The 18,696-nt window shown below is 38.0% G+C and overlaps 1 protein-coding gene across 3 annotated transcripts in view; it reads left to right on the plus strand.

Moving 5' to 3' along the window:
* The window catches only part of XPNPEP3 (X-prolyl aminopeptidase 3), a 76,295-nt gene that overhangs the window by 21,193 nt on the left and 36,406 nt on the right, over positions 1-18,696 (plus strand). For all 3 annotated transcript variants that reach the window (XM_030320735.1, XM_030320737.1, XM_030320738.1), the window contains exons 3-4: positions 6,676-7,083; positions 9,973-10,175. In XM_030320735.1, the coding sequence (XP_030176595.1) occupies positions 6,676-7,083; positions 9,973-10,175 (611 nt within the window). The remainder of the gene's footprint in view (positions 1-6,675; positions 7,084-9,972; positions 10,176-18,696) is intronic.

Here is an 18,696-nt window from a genome sequence, read left to right on the forward strand (position 1 = left end):
TTATTTTGAGATAGAGCAGGTGAGGGGTAGAGAGAGAGGGAGAGAGAGAATCCCAAATAGGCTCCCATGAACTGAGAGATCATGACCTTAGCCAAGATCAAGAGTTGGACACTTAACCAACTCAGCCACCCCGGCTCCCGGAGACTCATTCTTAATTGTGTGAGAAAGCCAAAGACTTTCAGGGCTTCAATCTAAAAATTACTTTGATAGAGATAGTAGTTGTCCGTGTAAATTTTACTCTTCCAAGGTCCTACTTGGCTTTGGATTACCAGGATGACAACATCTTTAAGTGTAAATTCTTTATGGTAATAATTGTAACTAATATTTATATAGTGCTTACTGTTCTGAGTATTTTATTATTTAATCCTCCTGACAACTTTGAGAAGTAGTTGCTTTTATTATCTCCATTTGACAAATGAGAAAACTGAGTCATAAAGCAGTTTGGTAGCTCTCCCCAAGTCACTCAGTAAGTTGTTAAGCCAGGATTCCAGTTTATAAAACTCTGACTGTTGAGTCCACACTTAACCACAAAATAGTACAAAACATTTGTACCAAAGAATACTATCTGGACTTTCTGAAAAGTCTATCTTTGGCATGATATTTTTAATAAGAATAAATTCAACTGAGGGAAGTCTTAGTCTAAAAGGTATTTCAAGTTTAGAGAGTGGTATACTTTTTTTTTAATGTGGTAAAATTTACATATAATGAATTGCACAGATCTTAGATATGCGCATCAGTGAGGTTTTTAAAAATTTTTTTTAGTGTGTATTTATTTTTGAGAGACAGAGAAAGAGGCAGAGTGTGAGTGGGGGAGGGGCAGAGAGAGAGGGAGACACAGAATCTGAAGCAGGCTCCAGGCTCTGAGCTGTCACCACAGGGCCCAACTCAGGGCTCGAACCCACGGACTGCGAGATCATGACCTCATGAGCCGAGGTTGGATGCTTAACTGACTGTGCCATCCATGTGCCCCACAATTCAGTAGATGATGTGGAGAACAAAGGCAAAAGAAAAAATTAAACTTCTTTACAACTTATAGTCCATTGACAAGTACATGAGAGAAGGCAGAGTGACCTTCCTTGAGGAGCTTGCCGGAATGTTAAATTTTTGCTAGAGGCAAAAGGCAACCTTAGCTTGACATTAGCCCAACCTCCAGGATCCTTTATCTCCACACCACCCCTCATCCCCGCCCTACAAGATGTGTTTTAGCAATCCTTCTCAAAGTCTATGGCCCACTGTTATACATCTGAAGGATCTCATGTCTGAGGTTTTACTAAACAGTAATAAATGACCTTTTCCTAATAGCCCCTCAAGGTCCTGGAAACCTTGCTTCAAAATTCCTTAGAGACTTACACTACCCCTAGCCCCCTCTCATCACAACCCCAGTGCAGCTCTTTCTGCCCATGGGTTCTGTCCCTGTGGTTTAATAAAACCACCCTTTTGCACTGAAGACATCTCAAGAATTCTTTCTTGACAGGTCACTCCCGGACCCCAACATTTCACATCAGTAGGCCCCAATATAACCCACACACCCCAGTCAAGATATAGAACGTTTTCATCACCCTAGGAAATTTTCTCACACCCCCTCTTGTCTGTTTCCACTTCCGTCCTTAACCATTGCTCTGGTTTCTATCAACATGGATTGTTTTGCCTATTCTTGGAATCATACGGTACGTACCTTTTCTGTCTAGCTTGTGTTGCTCAATATATGCAAATAAAATCTAGGGTATTTTTTATTGTTTATTTGGTCATTTCATTTTTTCTTTACTTTAAAGAAAACATTACCTTTTTTTAACCCCCATTCTCCACCTACATAGAGATCATTTTATAAACTACTTTCTTGTAGACAATAAAAACTACCTAATATTAAACAATTCATTTTAAGGATGCAGTTTCAAAATCAGACCATGTTAAAATACTAATCTAGTTACTTTTAGGAAATAATTAAAATACATACCTAGATTGTAACAAACACCTGCATTTTCCCATCCATTTTCAGTCTTTATAAAACTTTCTTCTTAGGGGTTTCTGCTTGGCTGATTAAATATGAAGAATATTTTTCTTATTCTCGTGAGAAGTCCAATCCTAAATGTCCTGGAAGAGCTTTTCTTCTTGGCTGCAGAGTCTCTGAACTGATTGTAAGACTTTGCTATTTGCAGAGTCCAGATTACGACCTGTAGGCATTTGATTGGTAAATAAACTTGTTAGAATAGCCCCTCTATCCTTAATTGACTCAAGGTGATAAAGTACTAACTTTGTTCTTTGCTATGTTACAATTTGACAAAGTTACCAGAGTGTCTATTCAGACAGTTTTATCAGATGAAATTCAGGCCAGATTGACCATTACAATGGTTAATTCTATGATCAAAGGCCATAATAACTGCCAGGTTTACCTCTAGGGTTAAAGTTCATTGCTTTATTACCCCCCCCTTTTTTTCCTCCTTCGAATGATAAGAAAAGATACCTTTTTTACTTGGATAATTTTCTGTCACAACCAAAGAGTTCTTTTTTTACTTTGAGATTTCAGAAGTGTGGAAGCATTTAGTTAATGGTCACTCCATAGTGTTGATGATTCATAAACTTGGGAAAATGTAGCCCGTGTTTTAAATGTTTCTCATGTAGTCATTTGTATGAAATTGGATTCAGGAAGATGAATGCCTTGAAGGGAGTAAAAGATAGTTTTCTAATCCCGTTTTGATTTCCAAATAATTGTATCTTTTTTAGAAGTTATTTTCCAATATATTTATATATGTGCTTTGTTATTAATGAGAATGAGAGAGAACACATATATTAAGGTCGTTAAAATTGTGAATTTTCTTATTTAAAAAAAAAACCCACAAAATGAATTGATTTTTAATTTAGTTTTATTACATGGACTGTAGCTGTGAAGAAACCAAAAGCAAAGCAAACCAAAAGGAAAGGGAAAAAGGAGAAGACAAAAGGAAAGGTCGGATGATCTATCAATTATAATCAGCCTCTGCTTTTATAAGAGTATCTACTGCTTGGGTAAACTGGGAAATTTCCAATGTTGGGTAACAGTGGCAGACTTAACATACATAATTACCAGTCAGATAGTTCTGGCACAAAGGTCAGAATTCTGCCCAAAAGCCCTAGAGAACTCTTAGCCAGCTTAATCCAGGGGAAAAAGAAATGCACTATGAGGGGGATCTGGGTAATTTAGCTGGGTAAACATCAGACTCTTGATTTCAGCTCAGGCTGTGATGATCTCACAGTTTGTGAGTTTGAGTCCTGTGTTGGGCTCTGTGCTGTCAGCTTGGGATTCTCTCTCTCTCTCTCTCACTCTCTCTCTCTCTCTCTCTCTCTCTCTCTCTCTCTCAAAATAAATAAACTTAAAAACAAAAAGAAAGAAAAGAAATGCCATGTGAGCTCTTCTAGGACTGACTCTGTTGCTTATCTTTTATTTCTTACCAACTTCATCAATAAAAGTGTACATTTTTTTCTGTTGTAAATGAATAAGAGTTAAATAAAATTTGATATTAATGGAATGCAAACAACAGAGTTGGCTGGAGAGATAAACTATACATAGGTAAAACAACTAGATGGTTCCAAGGTAATCATAAACAACTGAGTTACATGTACTGAACATGAGTACTAAAAAAATTCAGAGGTCTTTGATCCAGCAATGTCTGTCCTAGGACTATGATAGAACTAAAAGCACCAGTACATAGGGCATAAAAGTAGCAGGATATAAGTACAAAGATGGTTATTATTACAGCAAAAACTGAAAACAATATAAATGCCCACCAGTATGGAAATGGATCAACGAGTTTTGATATATCAACCCAAAAAATATTTATGGAGACGTCAAGCAGAATGAACTGAAGCTATGCAAGATGACTTGGTGGGAGGAATTTCTATAAGGTATCGCTGTGATAGAAAAAGCAAGATACAGAAGAATGTGTAGTATCCCATTTTTGTAAAATACTAGTGACCAAAAAACCCTAAATGCAAGTATATGAGTATTGAGAAAAATAGGAAAGGATATGTGCCACATTACCAACGTGGGTGAGGTATTGATGTGGGTAGAAGGGAAGGGGAGTGAAAAGTCAAACAGCAAAGGAAAAGGGGGAAAATATTTAACTATTGAGAGTTCAGTATGATGTGATTACACTTATATACAACTATAGGATGTATATATATAAGAAAATGAAGCAGTTAAATAATTCAGAGGGACAAATCAGTGTGATCTAGGCTAATCAGGAAAGCCTTTTGAATGAGAGGAGTCTAAAAACAAACATGCATTGAGCCCAAAATCTTGGGAGTGGAATTGCTATGGAGGGAGAAGAAATTTTGGAAAAGGGACACATCATAAGCAAGGTACTAGGGAAAGAACAGATTAGAACTATGTAAGACATAAGAAGGAATTAATTTCAGAATAATTGGAGAAATGATTTTAAAAAGTTGGCCAAATCACCAAAGACCATATATTGTGTGATTTCATCATATTAAATCTCTACAAGAGACAAATCCATAAAGACAGAAAATAGATTACTGGTTGCCAAGGGCTGGGGGTGCAGATTGGGAGGAGATGGGGAGTGACTACTAATGGGCAAGGGTTTCTTTTGGGAGTGATGAAATACTCTAAAACTGACTTTTGTTTTGTTTTGTTTTGTTTTTTTTAATTTTTTAATGTTTATTTATTTTTGAGACAGAGGCAGAGCATGAACGGGGGAGGGTCAGAGAGAGAGGGAGACAGAGAACCCGAAGCAGGCTCCAGGCTCTGAGCTGTCAGCACAGAGCCCGATGCGGGGCTCAAACTCACGGACCTGAGTGAGATCATGACCTGAGCCGAAGTCAGACGCTCAACCGACTGAGCCACCCAGGCGCCCCTCTAAAACTGATTTTTGTAATGTTTACACAATTGTGTGAATATACCAAAAACCACTGATTTGTATACTTTAAGTGGGTAGATTGTATGGTATGTAAATAATATCTCAATAAAGCTGCTTTTTTTAAGTTAAATAAATAAATATAAAGATATTTATGTTTATAAATAAATATAAAGATAAATTGGAATCCTCTGGTAGAAAGCATTAAAATCTACTTGAGTTTGAATTTGATGTAATGGACAATAAAGAGCCATTGTAGGTCATGAGTATGGAATGGACTGTCCATGATTTCTCTCTTTTATTCTCTTTTTCTCTTTATTTGGAATTTTTATTATAAAAGTATATACTCATTGAAACAAAATTCAAGTAATATTAAAAAGCATGTTAAAAAGAAAAATTTAGTCTTAACTCAATCCCCATAGATTAGTACTATAAAAATTGAGATTCTTTACTAAATTTTTTCTCTCTCTTCTTTTTTTCTTTTTATTCTTTTTTAACATAAATGGGATCATATTATCCATCTTGTTCTGTAATTTTTTCATACAGCAGTATTTCATGGCTATCTTTTCATACTTGCATATGAAGCCTCGATACTACAGGGAATAATAATAGTACTCCACATCATAGAATCAATGTAAAGATTAAACGAGTTGATAACTGTAAATAATTAGGATAGTACCAGACACATAAAAAGTATTCAGTAAGCATCAGGTGTTGTTTTACTATTATTAATGCTAAGTATAGGCTGAGGGATACAGCTTTGATGAGTGTTTTCATAGTTCTTTTACTTTGGAACCTAAAGCAAGAGCAGGCATGATTTCCATTTCAGAAGGGAAGCATTCACCCAGTCACCACTGGGCTAGAAGCCAGACAGTCTGCTGGGTGCTAATATTGAGAACTAACACATAACATTTCATAACACAGGTTCTTAATACAAGTTTTGTGGGAGGGCTTAGGGGAATCAGATATTCTTGAAATTGTATGTCAAAAGTTTGTGTGTGCCTAGGTGCAGTAAACAGTGAATCCACAGCTTTTTAAAGATTCCCTAGGGAGTCTTCAATCCTTAAGAACCACATGTTTTATCAAGTTTACTTCTCCTGACAGCTCTAAGGAGTAGATAATATTATTAAAGTTTTTTAAAAATACAAAGATGACCCCAATTGGAAAATACAAAGATTTTCCGTCAGGGAGGGAACCCTTAAGGAGATTATATGTACCCAGCTCTACTATTAATACAAAAAGACCTATTAGAAGGGTATTATTATGCTTTGGAAATTCAGAAGGAGATTGGCCTTATTATGTTAAAAATTATACATCATTTAACAAATAATTTATCAAGTGCCTGCTATATTCCAGTTGTTATTCTAGGCTCCAGGAATATAATACTGAACAAACAGACAAAAATCTATGTCCTCATGGAGTTTACATTCTTTCAGGAAAGTCATACACGGATAATGTGATCCTTCTCCTCGCCTTTCATGTTGATACTTTAAGTCAACCTTATTATATATGCCTAGCAATGCCTTCCACATGACAATGTTTAGTAAATATTTGATCAAATGAGTAAAAGAATGAAAGAGCTACAAGAGATATTAAGGGGTCATGATCCTGGTTTTCACGCAGGACCACGTTTAACTGTCATTTCCAAAATTTTTACAGTGGAATAGAAAATTTGGACCTGTGCCATCTCCTTCATTCCCCATGTGCTATGAATAGATTTGGCATAAATTGAAGAAATGAACTTGTGTGTTTCCATCTAATATTGTTACCTTAAAAGTACTTTGGCACTATATAAATGCAAAGCATCACTGTTATTTCTCATTTCTAGGAGAGGTGACGCCAGGACTATCTCAAGTGGAATATGCACTTCGCAGACACAAACTAATGTCTCTGATTCACAAGGAAACACAAGGGCAGAGTGGGACAGACCAGACGGTGGTTCTGCTGTCCAACCCTACATACTACATGAGCAATGATATCCCCTATACTTTCCACCAAGACAACAATTTCCTGTACCTGTGTGGATTCCAAGAGCCCGATAGCATTCTGGTCCTTCAGAGCCTCCCTGGCAAGCAGTTACCAGCACATAAGGCCATGCTTTTTGTACCTCGGAGAGACCCTAGTCGAGAACTTTGGGATGGCCCACGATCTGGCACTGATGGAGCAATAGCTTTAACAGGAGTGGATGAAGCCTATACACTAGAAGAATTTCAACATCTAGTACCAAAATTGAAAGGTAATAAATGGAACAGAGGTCAAATCACAGGCCAGATTTGGGATTAAGACCTTCCTTGCCTATTTAGACGAAGTTGTTAATTTTTTCTTTCTCTTTTTTTAAAATTTATTTATTTATTTTGAGAGAGTGAGTGCACAAGCACAGGAGGGACAGAGAGAGAGAGAGAGAGAGAGAGAGAAAATCCCAAACGGGCTCCGTGCTATCAGCACAGAGCCATACACAAGGCTCAAGGTCTCGGGAACTGTGAGATCATGACCTGAGCTGAGATCAAGAGCCAAACACTTAACTGACTGAGCCACCCAGGCGTCCCTAAAGTTCTTAATTTTCTAAAATGATGATCATGGCAGCATTTCCTTGAGCACCATGAAAGGAACATAAATCTTTTCCACAAGACTACTTTAAATATTTCATTTACGCATTTGCTAAGTCTTTGTTAAATTATTCACTCATAGAGACTGTGAACTGTCCTAGTTTGAAATCGCAGAGAGAATTTTCTTTTAAAGTGGAGGATGGGCATGGATCACTCTTCAAGATTACCAACCAATCCATCCACCTTTGACCACTACATATTACTTCTGCCAACTCTTCAGAAAGAAGCAGTATTCTCAAAGAATGAGCAGTGCTTCACCAGCATCACAATTACCTGGTGATACATACTAGAATTACAAAAGCATAATAGATAGTGGAAATGTAAAATCTTAGCCCCCCCTTCCATATCTGTTAGATCAGAATCTGCCTTTTAACAAGATTCTCAGGAGATTCATATAGTACAGAGTTGAGTCCATGCCACTCAAAATAGTCACTTTTTCTACATTTCTTCTGGTAAAATTATAATCACTCATTACATTTTGAGATTCTTTTTCTGGAACTTTTTAGAATCTACACTACATTATAAACTGTCTTTAATGATTCTTGCAAATCTACAGCCTGGGAAGCATTTTATTTTTTGAAGTGTCCAAAAGTCACTTAGAGCCAAATTGGTAAATAACATAGATAATCAAATTGTAAAGTACTAATTTTAGACAAAATAATATATGGTGTAAAATTAAAGTCTAATTTTCTAATGTCTAATTTTCTAAAGTCTAATTTATAATGGTTTATAAACCATTTCTGAAGTCAGTTTCTAAAAGAGAATTCCAAAATTGTTTCCAATGATCATGGAATTTATTGGACTTGTTTCATACAAAGCCTTCTTTGAAAGAAAATACTCAGTTGAATATGCAAGTTCCAGTATGTTTGAATTGTTTCATTGCTTTATACAAATGTTCTCTATTTTACAGAGATAATTACTCAGCTAAACTAGTGGAACTTTTTCATATCTTCAAAGTTGTCATAAATGTGGGATACAGAATCATTTTCTTTTTAGCTTTTTGATTTTCTGAATTAGTTGCTAGCTGTCCTATTCAATAGTCTAAATTTCATTAACCCAGTATTGTTAAAACCTTGCACCAAATGTATTTCTCAAAAGTACTTCTCATTCACCATCCTTTTTGTTTTTTTAATGTTTATTCATTTCTGAGAGAGAGAGAGAGAACAAGTGGGGGAGGGGCAGAGAGAGAGGAAGGCACAGAATCTGAAGCAGTTCTAGGCTCTGAGCTGTCAGCACAGAGCCTGATGCGGGGCTTGAACCCATGAACCTGACCAGCTCAGATCATGACCTGAGCTGAAGTCAGACGCTCAACCAACTGAGCCACCCAAGCGCCCCTCATTCACCATTCTTAATGTTAGTAGTTTACTAGACAAAAGCAGCAGGCAAAGGAAAAGATTCATGAAATCGTATTTATGTAAAAATTTAAAAACAAAAAAACTGGGCTATGATTTCATACACTGAAAACAGGTAGTAGAGGTTGTTTTACTTTTTAAAAACTACAATTAAATTTCTATTAAAAGTAAGATTAGCATTTGACATGTAATATATATTAAAAACCATTTTTATTTCAAAATGAAAATATTTAGGAGATTGTATCACTAATATATAGCCAATAAAAATTTTTAGGGTTTTTCCCTTTTCTGTCCCAAATACTTTGCGTAAAACATACATTCAGACTTCAGTTGTTGGAAATGCTGCTAATAAGCCATCTCAGGAAAATAGAAAGGGACGAATGGAGACCTGGTTTAAATGGGAACATTTTCATGATGAGCCTTCTCATCATGTATCTCGGCACATACAGACTATTTCCTTGGGTCTCTAAAGTTAAAAGGAGAGCTGTGGTCTTCTAGTGAGAATACATGGCAGATGAGAAAGGAAAAGCCCTGGGTAAGTGTGGGCTAGCACATATCATCAACTATAGTGTTTCTATAGCCATGAATATTTGCTCCTAAATGCAATAAGAACCTCATTCACTAACACAGCACAGAGCCTGATGCGGGGCCCAGACTCACAAACCGTGAGATCATGACCCAAGCCAAAGTCGGACCCTTAACCGACTGAGCCACCCAGGTGCCCTAGAAAGGGAACACTTAACCACGTCATGATCTGAGTACTTTTTTCTGTCCGTTCATGTTCAGTAATTCAGCAGGGCATCTAGCTCAATTGTAGTGTGGAGAACACTTTTATAGTTGTTCGTTAATGATTAGTAAATAATAAAATCAAAGCTTGAGAAGAGCTTTAGTCCCATCTATCACCTATATAAAGAACACCGAAGTTTAGGGGCAGAGAAGCTGGATATTTGGTGTCAGAATATCTTGCCATTCTCAGGGAATAGCCTTTCCAGTGATAGATGATCTAACCTTTCAGTTGCTTCAGTCCTGAGAGAGTTTTTGCTCACTTCAGAATTCCACGCCACAGGTTTTATGGTTTTGACTCTTGTTCAAGTCATTATAGCAGTTGGTATTTCTTGTTGCTGTTAGTTTTATTTTAAAATTTATTTTCTTGCTGCTCATTTTAAGATGAGACAAATATGGTCTGGTATGACTGGATGAGGCCCTCTCACGCACAGCTTCACTCTGACTACATGCAGCATCTGACTGAGGTCAAAGCCAGGAGCAAGAATAAGGTCCGGGCTGTCCAGCAGCTGGTACAGCACCTCCGACTGATCAAATCTCCTGCAGAAATTGAGCGAATGCAGATTGCTGGGAAGCTGACATCACAGGTATGGTTCCTATTGAAAAAGTTTTCTCCAAATTAAAAAATCTAAGTTCCTAGGGTTCAGTGGGTACCTTGAGGTTGTGTACCCGAGGAAGGAATTTCATAGTAGGTGAACATCTACCTTCTGCTTTAGTTTAGTGAACATGTCTAGAAACTTGCTCAATACCTTGCAAGGCAAAATAAAGCTGCCTTGCATCTTTTATCCATGATCTTAGTTGTTTCTCTGTGGGACAACATAAATTAATTAGTGGTATTCCCTTTCCTTATGATAACTGCAATAACAGTGGCAGTTAAACACAGTTTGATTGCTAAAGAAGACTCAGGACCCAGAATGACAGTACTTATAAGTCTGTAACTTATTATAGGAAAGGGGTACAGTACAGCAACAGCATTAAAGTAAGAATACCTGTCACAGTCAATGGCTGTCCCACAAAAAGGATCCAGAGAAGCCAAGTGCAGGATCTTGTCCTATGTCAGCAAGGGCCAGGTGGGATGCATTTTCTCTCATGGATAAGGAACCACAGATGTACACACACAGAATATCTTGGGACCAAGGAGCCCAAAATGGAATCTCAGCTAGGGATTTTTGGGTTTTGCTCATACTGGCATATTCCTGCTATGTAACAGCAGAGCTCCTAGACCAGTACAAACCATTAATCTCACTGTTACCAGTATTGAGAAGCCGATACAAACTCCCCAAAATTCCTTGCAACACTTTTCATTAATTGTGGTGAAATATATACAGCATAAAATTTGCCAATTTAGCCATTTTTAAGTATATAGTTCAGTGGCATTAAATACATTCACATTGTTGTACAACCACCACCACTGTATATCTCCAGAACTATTTCATGATCCCCTGCTGAAACTCTATACTCATTAGACAATAACTGCCCATTTCTCCTTCCCTCTAACCCTTGGTGACTACCATTTTATTTCCTGTTTCTATAATTTGACTACTTTAGGTACCTCATATAAGTGAGTCATAACAATATTTGTTCTTTTGTTTTTGACTTATTTCACTTAGCAAAATGTCTCCAGGATTCAACCATGCTCTGGTATATAACAGAATTTACCTTCTTTTTAAGGCTGAGTAATAGACCATTTTATGTATATGCAACATTTTATTTATCTATTCATCTATTGATGGACATTGGGTTGTTTTTTTTCGTTAATTTTTTAAATTTTATTTTTTTTAATTTACATCCAAATTAGTTAGCGTATAGTGCAACAATGATTCCAAGAGTAGATTCCTTAATGCCTCTTACCCATTTAGCCCATCCCCCTCCCACAACCCCTCCAGTAACCCTCAGTTTGTTCTCCATATTTATGAGTCTCTTATGCTTTGGCCTCCTCCCTGTTTTTATATTATTTTTGTTTCCCTTCCCTTATGTTCATCTGTTTTGTCTCTTAAAGTCCTCATATGAGTGAAGTCATGATTTTTGTCTTTCTCTGACTAATTTCACTTAGCATAATACCCTCCAGTTCCATCCACATAGTTGCAAATGGCAAGATTTCATTCTTTTTGATTGCCGAGTAATATTCCATTGTGTGTGTGTGTGTGTGTGTGTGTGTGTGTGTGTGTGTGTGTGTGTATACCACATCTTCTTTATCCATTCATCCATCGATGGGCATTTGGGCTCTTTCCATACTTTGGCTATTGTTGATTGCTGCTCTAACCATGGGGGTGCATGTGTCCCTCCAAAACAGCATACCTATATCCCTTGGATAAATACCTAGTAGTGCAATTGCTGGGTCATAGGGTAGTTGTATTTTTAATTTTTTGAGGAACCTCCATACTGTTTTCCAGAGTGAATGCGCCAGCTTGCATTCCCACCAACAATGCAAAAGAGATCCTCTTTCTCCGCATCCTCGCCAACATCTGTTGTTGCCCGAGTTGTGAATGTTAGCCATTCTGACAGGTGTAAGGTGGTATCTCATTGTGGTTTTGATTTGTATTTCCCTGATGATGAGTGATGTGGAGCATTTTTTCATGTGTCGGTTGGCCATCTGGATGTCTTCTTTCCTTATAAGGAAAGATACTTCTCTGGAGAAGTGAATATTCATGTCTTTGCTCATTTCTTTACTGGATTATTTGTTTTTTGGGTGTTGAATTTGATAAGTTCTTTATAGATTTTGGTTTCTAACCCTTTATGTGATATGTCATTTGCAAATATCTTCTCCCATTCTGTCGGTTGCCTTTTAGTTTTGCTGATTGTGTTGTTTCTGTCTTTAGGCTAGTGTGAATAATTCTGCAATGCACATTCTACTTTTCAAACCCCTGTTTTCATTTCTTTTGGATATATGCCCAGAAGTAGAATTACTAGATCAAATGGTAATTCTGTGTTCAATATTTTGAGGAACGACCATACTGTTTTTCATAGCACCTGTGCCGTTTTACATTCCCACTGACACTGGACAAGAGTTCCTATTTTTCCATATCCATTCAAACACTCGTTTTCTGTTTTTTGATGATAGACGTCCTTGTGGGTGTGAAAGGATATCTGACTGTGGTTTTGATTTGCATTTTTCTAATGGTTAGTGATGTTGAATGTCTTTTCATGTCTTTATTGCCTTCACGACACTTGTATGCTTCATCTATGCTTCATGCTATGCCTTGACCAAAGTCAATGTCATTCAGGAATTTAGCAAAACAGCTCAAGCTAATTCCAGGAAATAGCTCTCACAGAGCAGTCCACTCCCATGACCCACTATCAAGCCTTTTTTCTAATAAAACAATAATCCTTAGTGTGATATCATTTACTTGCCTTATAATATCCTATAATCAGATAGATCATCAAAATGTACATGCAGAATCTAAGCATTTACAACATCCAGTGTGGGGTTAGTATGGATTTAAACAGATAGTGGAACCATCCATTTATACTTTTCCACGTTTTTCTAACTATATAATTATTTTGTTGTTTGGATCTTTAAGTGTCTGGGTTGTTTTGTTTTGTTTACATTTACTTTTGAGAGATGGAGCACAAGGAGGGGAGGGGCAGAGAGAAAGAGGGAGACACAGAATGGCTCTGAGCTATCAGCACAGAGCCCAACACGGGGCTTGAACCCATAAACCATGAGATCATGAACTGAGCTGAAGCCGTATGCTTAACTGGGTGAGTCACCCAGGCACCTCTGTAAGTGTCTGCTTCTTAATAAATCTGCTGAATTATTAATCTATCATTAATCAACTCTGAATATTTCTCAGACCAGTTCTTCTACATAGGGATAATGTACTGAGATAGCTTTAATTCAATCTCCCACTATATTTTATCATTAATATCAGTATTATGCTAAGTTTGTTAGTATTTACAATATTAATTTTACTTATGCTTCCATGTAATACCATATAGCAGCACCACTGTAGTTACATTATAAATCAGAAAATCATGGTATAATTATTTTGTCCCTCCCAACACAATCTACCTTTTATTATAGCCATATATTATTTCTCATAGGACTAAAGATCAGAGGCCATATCTCTGTTTTTTCAGGATTCAGAATATCTTGAGAACATAGCTAAATTCCTTCCCACAGGTTAGGTTGTTTGACAGATATTGGTTCCCAGTTGGAAGAAACCAGCAACAGAACCTATTAATCTACTACAGGAAGCACTCTAGTCCTGTTTAAAAGTTATCCAGTATTGGGGTGCCTGACTGGTTCCGTCATTAGAACATGAGACTTGGTCTCGGGGTCATGAGTTCAAGCTTCATGTTGTAAAGATTACTTAAAAATTAAAAAAAATTTTTTTTAATAAAATTTGTTCAGTGCTCACAAACTGTGCTGTAGGGAAAGGATGGTTAGCATCCAGTCAAAGGGCTGAAGCTGTTAAAGAGCACCTGAATAGTTTGCATCCTCTAGTTAAAACTTACAGTAGAAAACGAAACTTTTTTTTTTTTTAACGTTTATTTATTTTTGAGACAGAGAGAGACAGAGCATGAACGGGGGAGGGGCAGAGAGAGAGAGGGAGACACAGAATCGGAAACAGGCTCCAGGCTCTGAACCATCAGCCCAGAGCCTGACGCGGAGCTCGAACTCACGGACCGCGAGATCGTGACCTGGCTGAAGTCGGACGCTTAACCGACTGCGCCACCCAGGCGCCCCTCCAGCTTGTGTTTTAACACGCAGTCTTGTTCCCTTTGCTGAGTTGATTTGGGCGAGTTGTTTTAGTGTGTGATCTAATTATAAAATCCATTTTGTCAGCATCGTGTTATCTTTTCAAGTGGCTCGCCACTTTTGTCCTTACTCCTTAGACCTTAGTAGGTCTTTTTCAGCAGTATGTCTTTCCTCATTAAAAACAAATCTGCCTGGGGGCGCCTGGGTGGCGCAGTCGGTTAAGCGTCCGACTTCAGCCAGGTCACGATCTTGCGGTCCGTGAGTTCGAGCCCTGCATCGGGCTCTGGGCTGATGGCTCAGAGCCTGGAGCCTGTTTCCGATTCTGTGTCTCCCTCTCTCTCTGCCCCTCGCCCGTTCATGCTCTGTCTCTTTCTGTCCCAAAAATAAATAAACGTTGAAAAAAAAAATTTAAAAAAAAAAAAACAACAAATCTGCCTGACCAAATAACTCCTAAGCAGCTCCTAATTCCATGAAGGCTCTCTTATTTCAAATGGTCTGACACCAGATATGTTGTCATGAGTACTGACTGCTTTTGTACAGTTAGGAAATACATTTGATATCTTGAAAATGTTAATTCCCCCAGGCTTAGATCATATGAGTAGTAGTCACTCCTAAGTAGACTTTGGTTTGAGTGTTCCACAGAACTTCCCATAACCAAACAAATTTCAGGAATGTGGACCCACCAAGTTATACCTAGTTCTTATCCTTTATCAGTGATCCATGTGTCCCAATTGTTCTTCCTCCTCATGCCTATTCACCTACAGTAACAGGGCAAATAGCTATTCTTACACATAATATTATTTTGACAGGTGGGATATGCAGTAGATAACATTCTACCACCATATTCTGGTACCTTTTTTAAACCATCATCACGATTAATGGCTATGTAATGTTCATTTAGATTATTAATATATTTCATATTCAACTAGCTAAATATTTTCTACATGTTGCTTTCCAACATAGCTCCTCTGTAGTAGATCCATCCTGTGAAATGAGAATCAAAAACATTTGCATTGTTGCATACAGTCCTAGACAGAGCTCCCATCTCTTGATCTATTTTGAGGACATATGTCACTCAGGGAAGTGTATTTGTTAGGTTAGCTATTGTTCAACTCTCTCTCAGAAGAGGAGACTTCATCAGACAGAGTCCTTTGCCCCAAGGGGCTTCTGGGTCAAAGCTAAGAGAAAATATTATTCTCTTCCTTTAAGCATCTCCTTAGGCACCAAAATTATGTTAGATTTTCCTTTTTGTGGAACTCATTTTTTGGCTCCCTTCCCCTCAGTGACAATCTGGCCTTTCTTTCATTTGTCATTCATTTTAACCCACATCTTTACCACTGAAGAAGAATTTTCTGGTTAGTCCATTCCCAATAATAGAAGGACAAATTGGATACATACAGAAAAATGGGTCTAAACTATCGGCAACCAAAGCAATTTTTATTAACAATTTGAGCTTCAGTGGGGGCCAGTGGTCTATGTCTTTGTTTAGTACATTGCTGCCTGGCTTCAGTCCCTCCACGTCCATTCATTTCATGGACCTTCATTGCCATTTCAAGAGAATGAATTAGGCCATCAACTTGTTGATTCCATTTACCTTCCAACCCTGGCATCGGGTTTCTTTAGTAAGCATCATATGGCCTGCTTTGATTTGGCCTCAGACTTTCCATAGAGATTTCCAAAGAGCACTGGCCCCACATGTGGGGATCTTTTACTATCCAGTTATTTATGACCCACTTGTTAGACCAATTGAAAGTTGATTGGAAATAGCCTAGGATCAGTATTATCCAAATAGTAAGGCTTCTATTTGCATCTAGTTCTTTTGTCACAGGTAAGAACAGAGCATATAATGCAGCTCAGTGGACAAAATTGTATTACATTCTTCCATAAGGATTTTTTTTTTTTTTTTGAGGGAGAGAGAATCTTAAGCAGGTTCCATGTCCAGCACAGAGCCCGATGTCGGGCTTGATCTCGCAACCGTAAGATCTTGACCTGAGAGGAAATCAAGAGTCAGCCGCTTAACTGACTGAGCCACCCAGGCGCCCCTTCCAAAAGGATTCTACGTTCTTCTGCACTCAGAGTACCTGCTTTCCATACAGAATTACTCTCAATTCTGGAGCTACCATCTATGAACCAGACCAATTGCCTGGCATCCTTGGGCAGTTGGTTGAACGAAAAGAACCAAGGAAAAAAGACTTGTAAATACGAGTCTGTCCCATCCTCTGGTAGCATGCTCTATATAGTGCATTTTCATTTTATGATGGAACTTCTTTGGGTATCACCCCTCTTACTTAAATTTTGCTTTTCTGACATCACCAATGACATATATATTTCAGATCTTAATTTGCTCTTATAAGTCTTTTAGTTATTGGGGCTACCTCAGTAAATGCCCCACAATAAGTCAGCAGCTATCTTTCAAAAGACATAGAGTGGAAAGCAGCATCTAACAATGTCTTAGCCCCAAAGCCCAGAGGCTATCTTGGAGTTGTGAGTATGCCTTTTGCTAGAAATTCCAGTTGGGATGAGTATGGATGGCTGACACTTTTAATATCATTTCAGCATTAAGATCATGTGATCCTAACATAATAGCTTAAGCCACAGCCTTCTGCAGTTCTAAGAAGGCTTCTTTTTGTTGAGGCCCCTAATCAAATAAGGCCTTTTTCGCTGTGATTTTATGAATTGGGGCCAAGAAAATCCCTAAGTGAAGTATAGTTTCTCTAAAAGCCAAATATGTACAGTTAGCTGTTGTTGAGCCTCTTTAATCTGAGGGTCAGGGAGTGATAACAGTTTATTCCTAGTGTCCTGTGGTGTGTCACGGATTGCTCCAACCCATGTCATCTCCCAAAATTTCATAGTCTGTGTAGGGCCCTGGATTTCTAGCAAGGTTAATCAGTCATCCCCAGTCAGTCATATGATTTATGACCTTAGTAAAGTCGCTTTTAACTTGACCCATGGTTTCAGATGATAATTATTTGTATTGTCCAGCTATGTTAGATCTAGGTCCTGCTTCATCAGATTGTGACAATACTCAGAGGAGTTCTAATATTTTTGAGGTAATACTGTCTATTGGGAACCATTCTGCATGAATACAAGTTGTTGTAGGCTCTTGCTGGTGACTGACAATGAGAAGACTGCATTAGTCAAATCAATAGAGAATACCAGTCACCTTTATCTTACGTGAGTTGAATAGTCAGGACTGTACTGGAGACAGCTAAGGCTCTTCAGGATATGGTTTTATTGAGTCCCCTATAGGCTGCTGACAGTGACCTGATTCATCAGTTGGCCTCACTGGCCACACTGGGCTGTTGCAGTGAGTTTATGGACACTAATATACTTGCATCTTGACATTTCCTTATTTAGAATAGTAATTTCTTAGTGCCTTCCAGGTATCTAATAATGTTTCCAAGTTACTAGTTGAGTTAGGTTAATTCTAAAGGCTCCCATGTTGCAAGTCCGATGAGTACTGGATGAAGGGAGGATGGAAATTATTCCTTTCTTCTTATTACCCAGTAGGGGGAGGAATTTTTATTCAAACATTATATTCATATCAATTATACATCCAGGTAAGGGAGACATCACAGTATCCTTTTTATTTACATTCCAGTTTCTTACTACACTTTAATTTTTAACCTTTTCACAGTATCATCCCCATGTTCCCTTGAATTAATTTTGTCATCCCTAAAGGGGTTCATTTGCAGCCCTAGGCAGTACTGCATGCTATGTTCCTAAATTCAGTAGATCCAAAAGAGTTTCTTCTCCACATCCTGCCAGTCACTCACACATTTGTAAAATGTCTTGAGTTCCCTGCCAGAGATGACCCTGGTCTTCATGTCAATATTCTCTTTCCATTATTTTTACATTAAGAGCCCATATCTTGACATCTGATGATAGCGGCTCATTGGAATCTTTTTCTTTCTAAGTTCCTCTAAACTCAGATAAATTGAGTATATCTGCCTTGGAATTTTTTTTTTTTAATTTTTTTTTTCAACGTTTATTTATTTTTGGGACAGAGAGAGACAGAGCATGAACGGGGGAGGGGCAGAGAGAGAGGGAGACACAGAATCGGAAACAGGGTCCAGGCTCTGAGCCATCAGCCCAGAGCCCGACGCGGGGCTCGAACTCACGGACCGCGAGATCGTGACCTGGCTGAAGTCGGACGCTTAACCGACTGCGCCACCCAGGCGCCCCTGCCTTGGAATTTTTATACCCTGAGGAGTTTGAGGAAGGCAGTTTGCCAATTCTCTTTGCCTAACTTTAAAATTATCAAAGTTTGACACTCCTCAATTTCCTCCTTTTTATATCATTAAAAAAATTTTTTTTTAAGTTTATTTATTTTTGAGAGAGAGAGAGTGAGTGGGGGAGAAGCAGAGAGTAAGGGAGAGAGAGAATCCCAAGCAGGCTCCACATTG

Source organism: Lynx canadensis, chromosome B4, assembly GCF_007474595.2.
Source record: "Lynx canadensis isolate LIC74 chromosome B4, mLynCan4.pri.v2, whole genome shotgun sequence".
NCBI classification, from domain to species: domain Eukaryota; kingdom Metazoa; phylum Chordata; class Mammalia; order Carnivora; family Felidae; genus Lynx; species Lynx canadensis.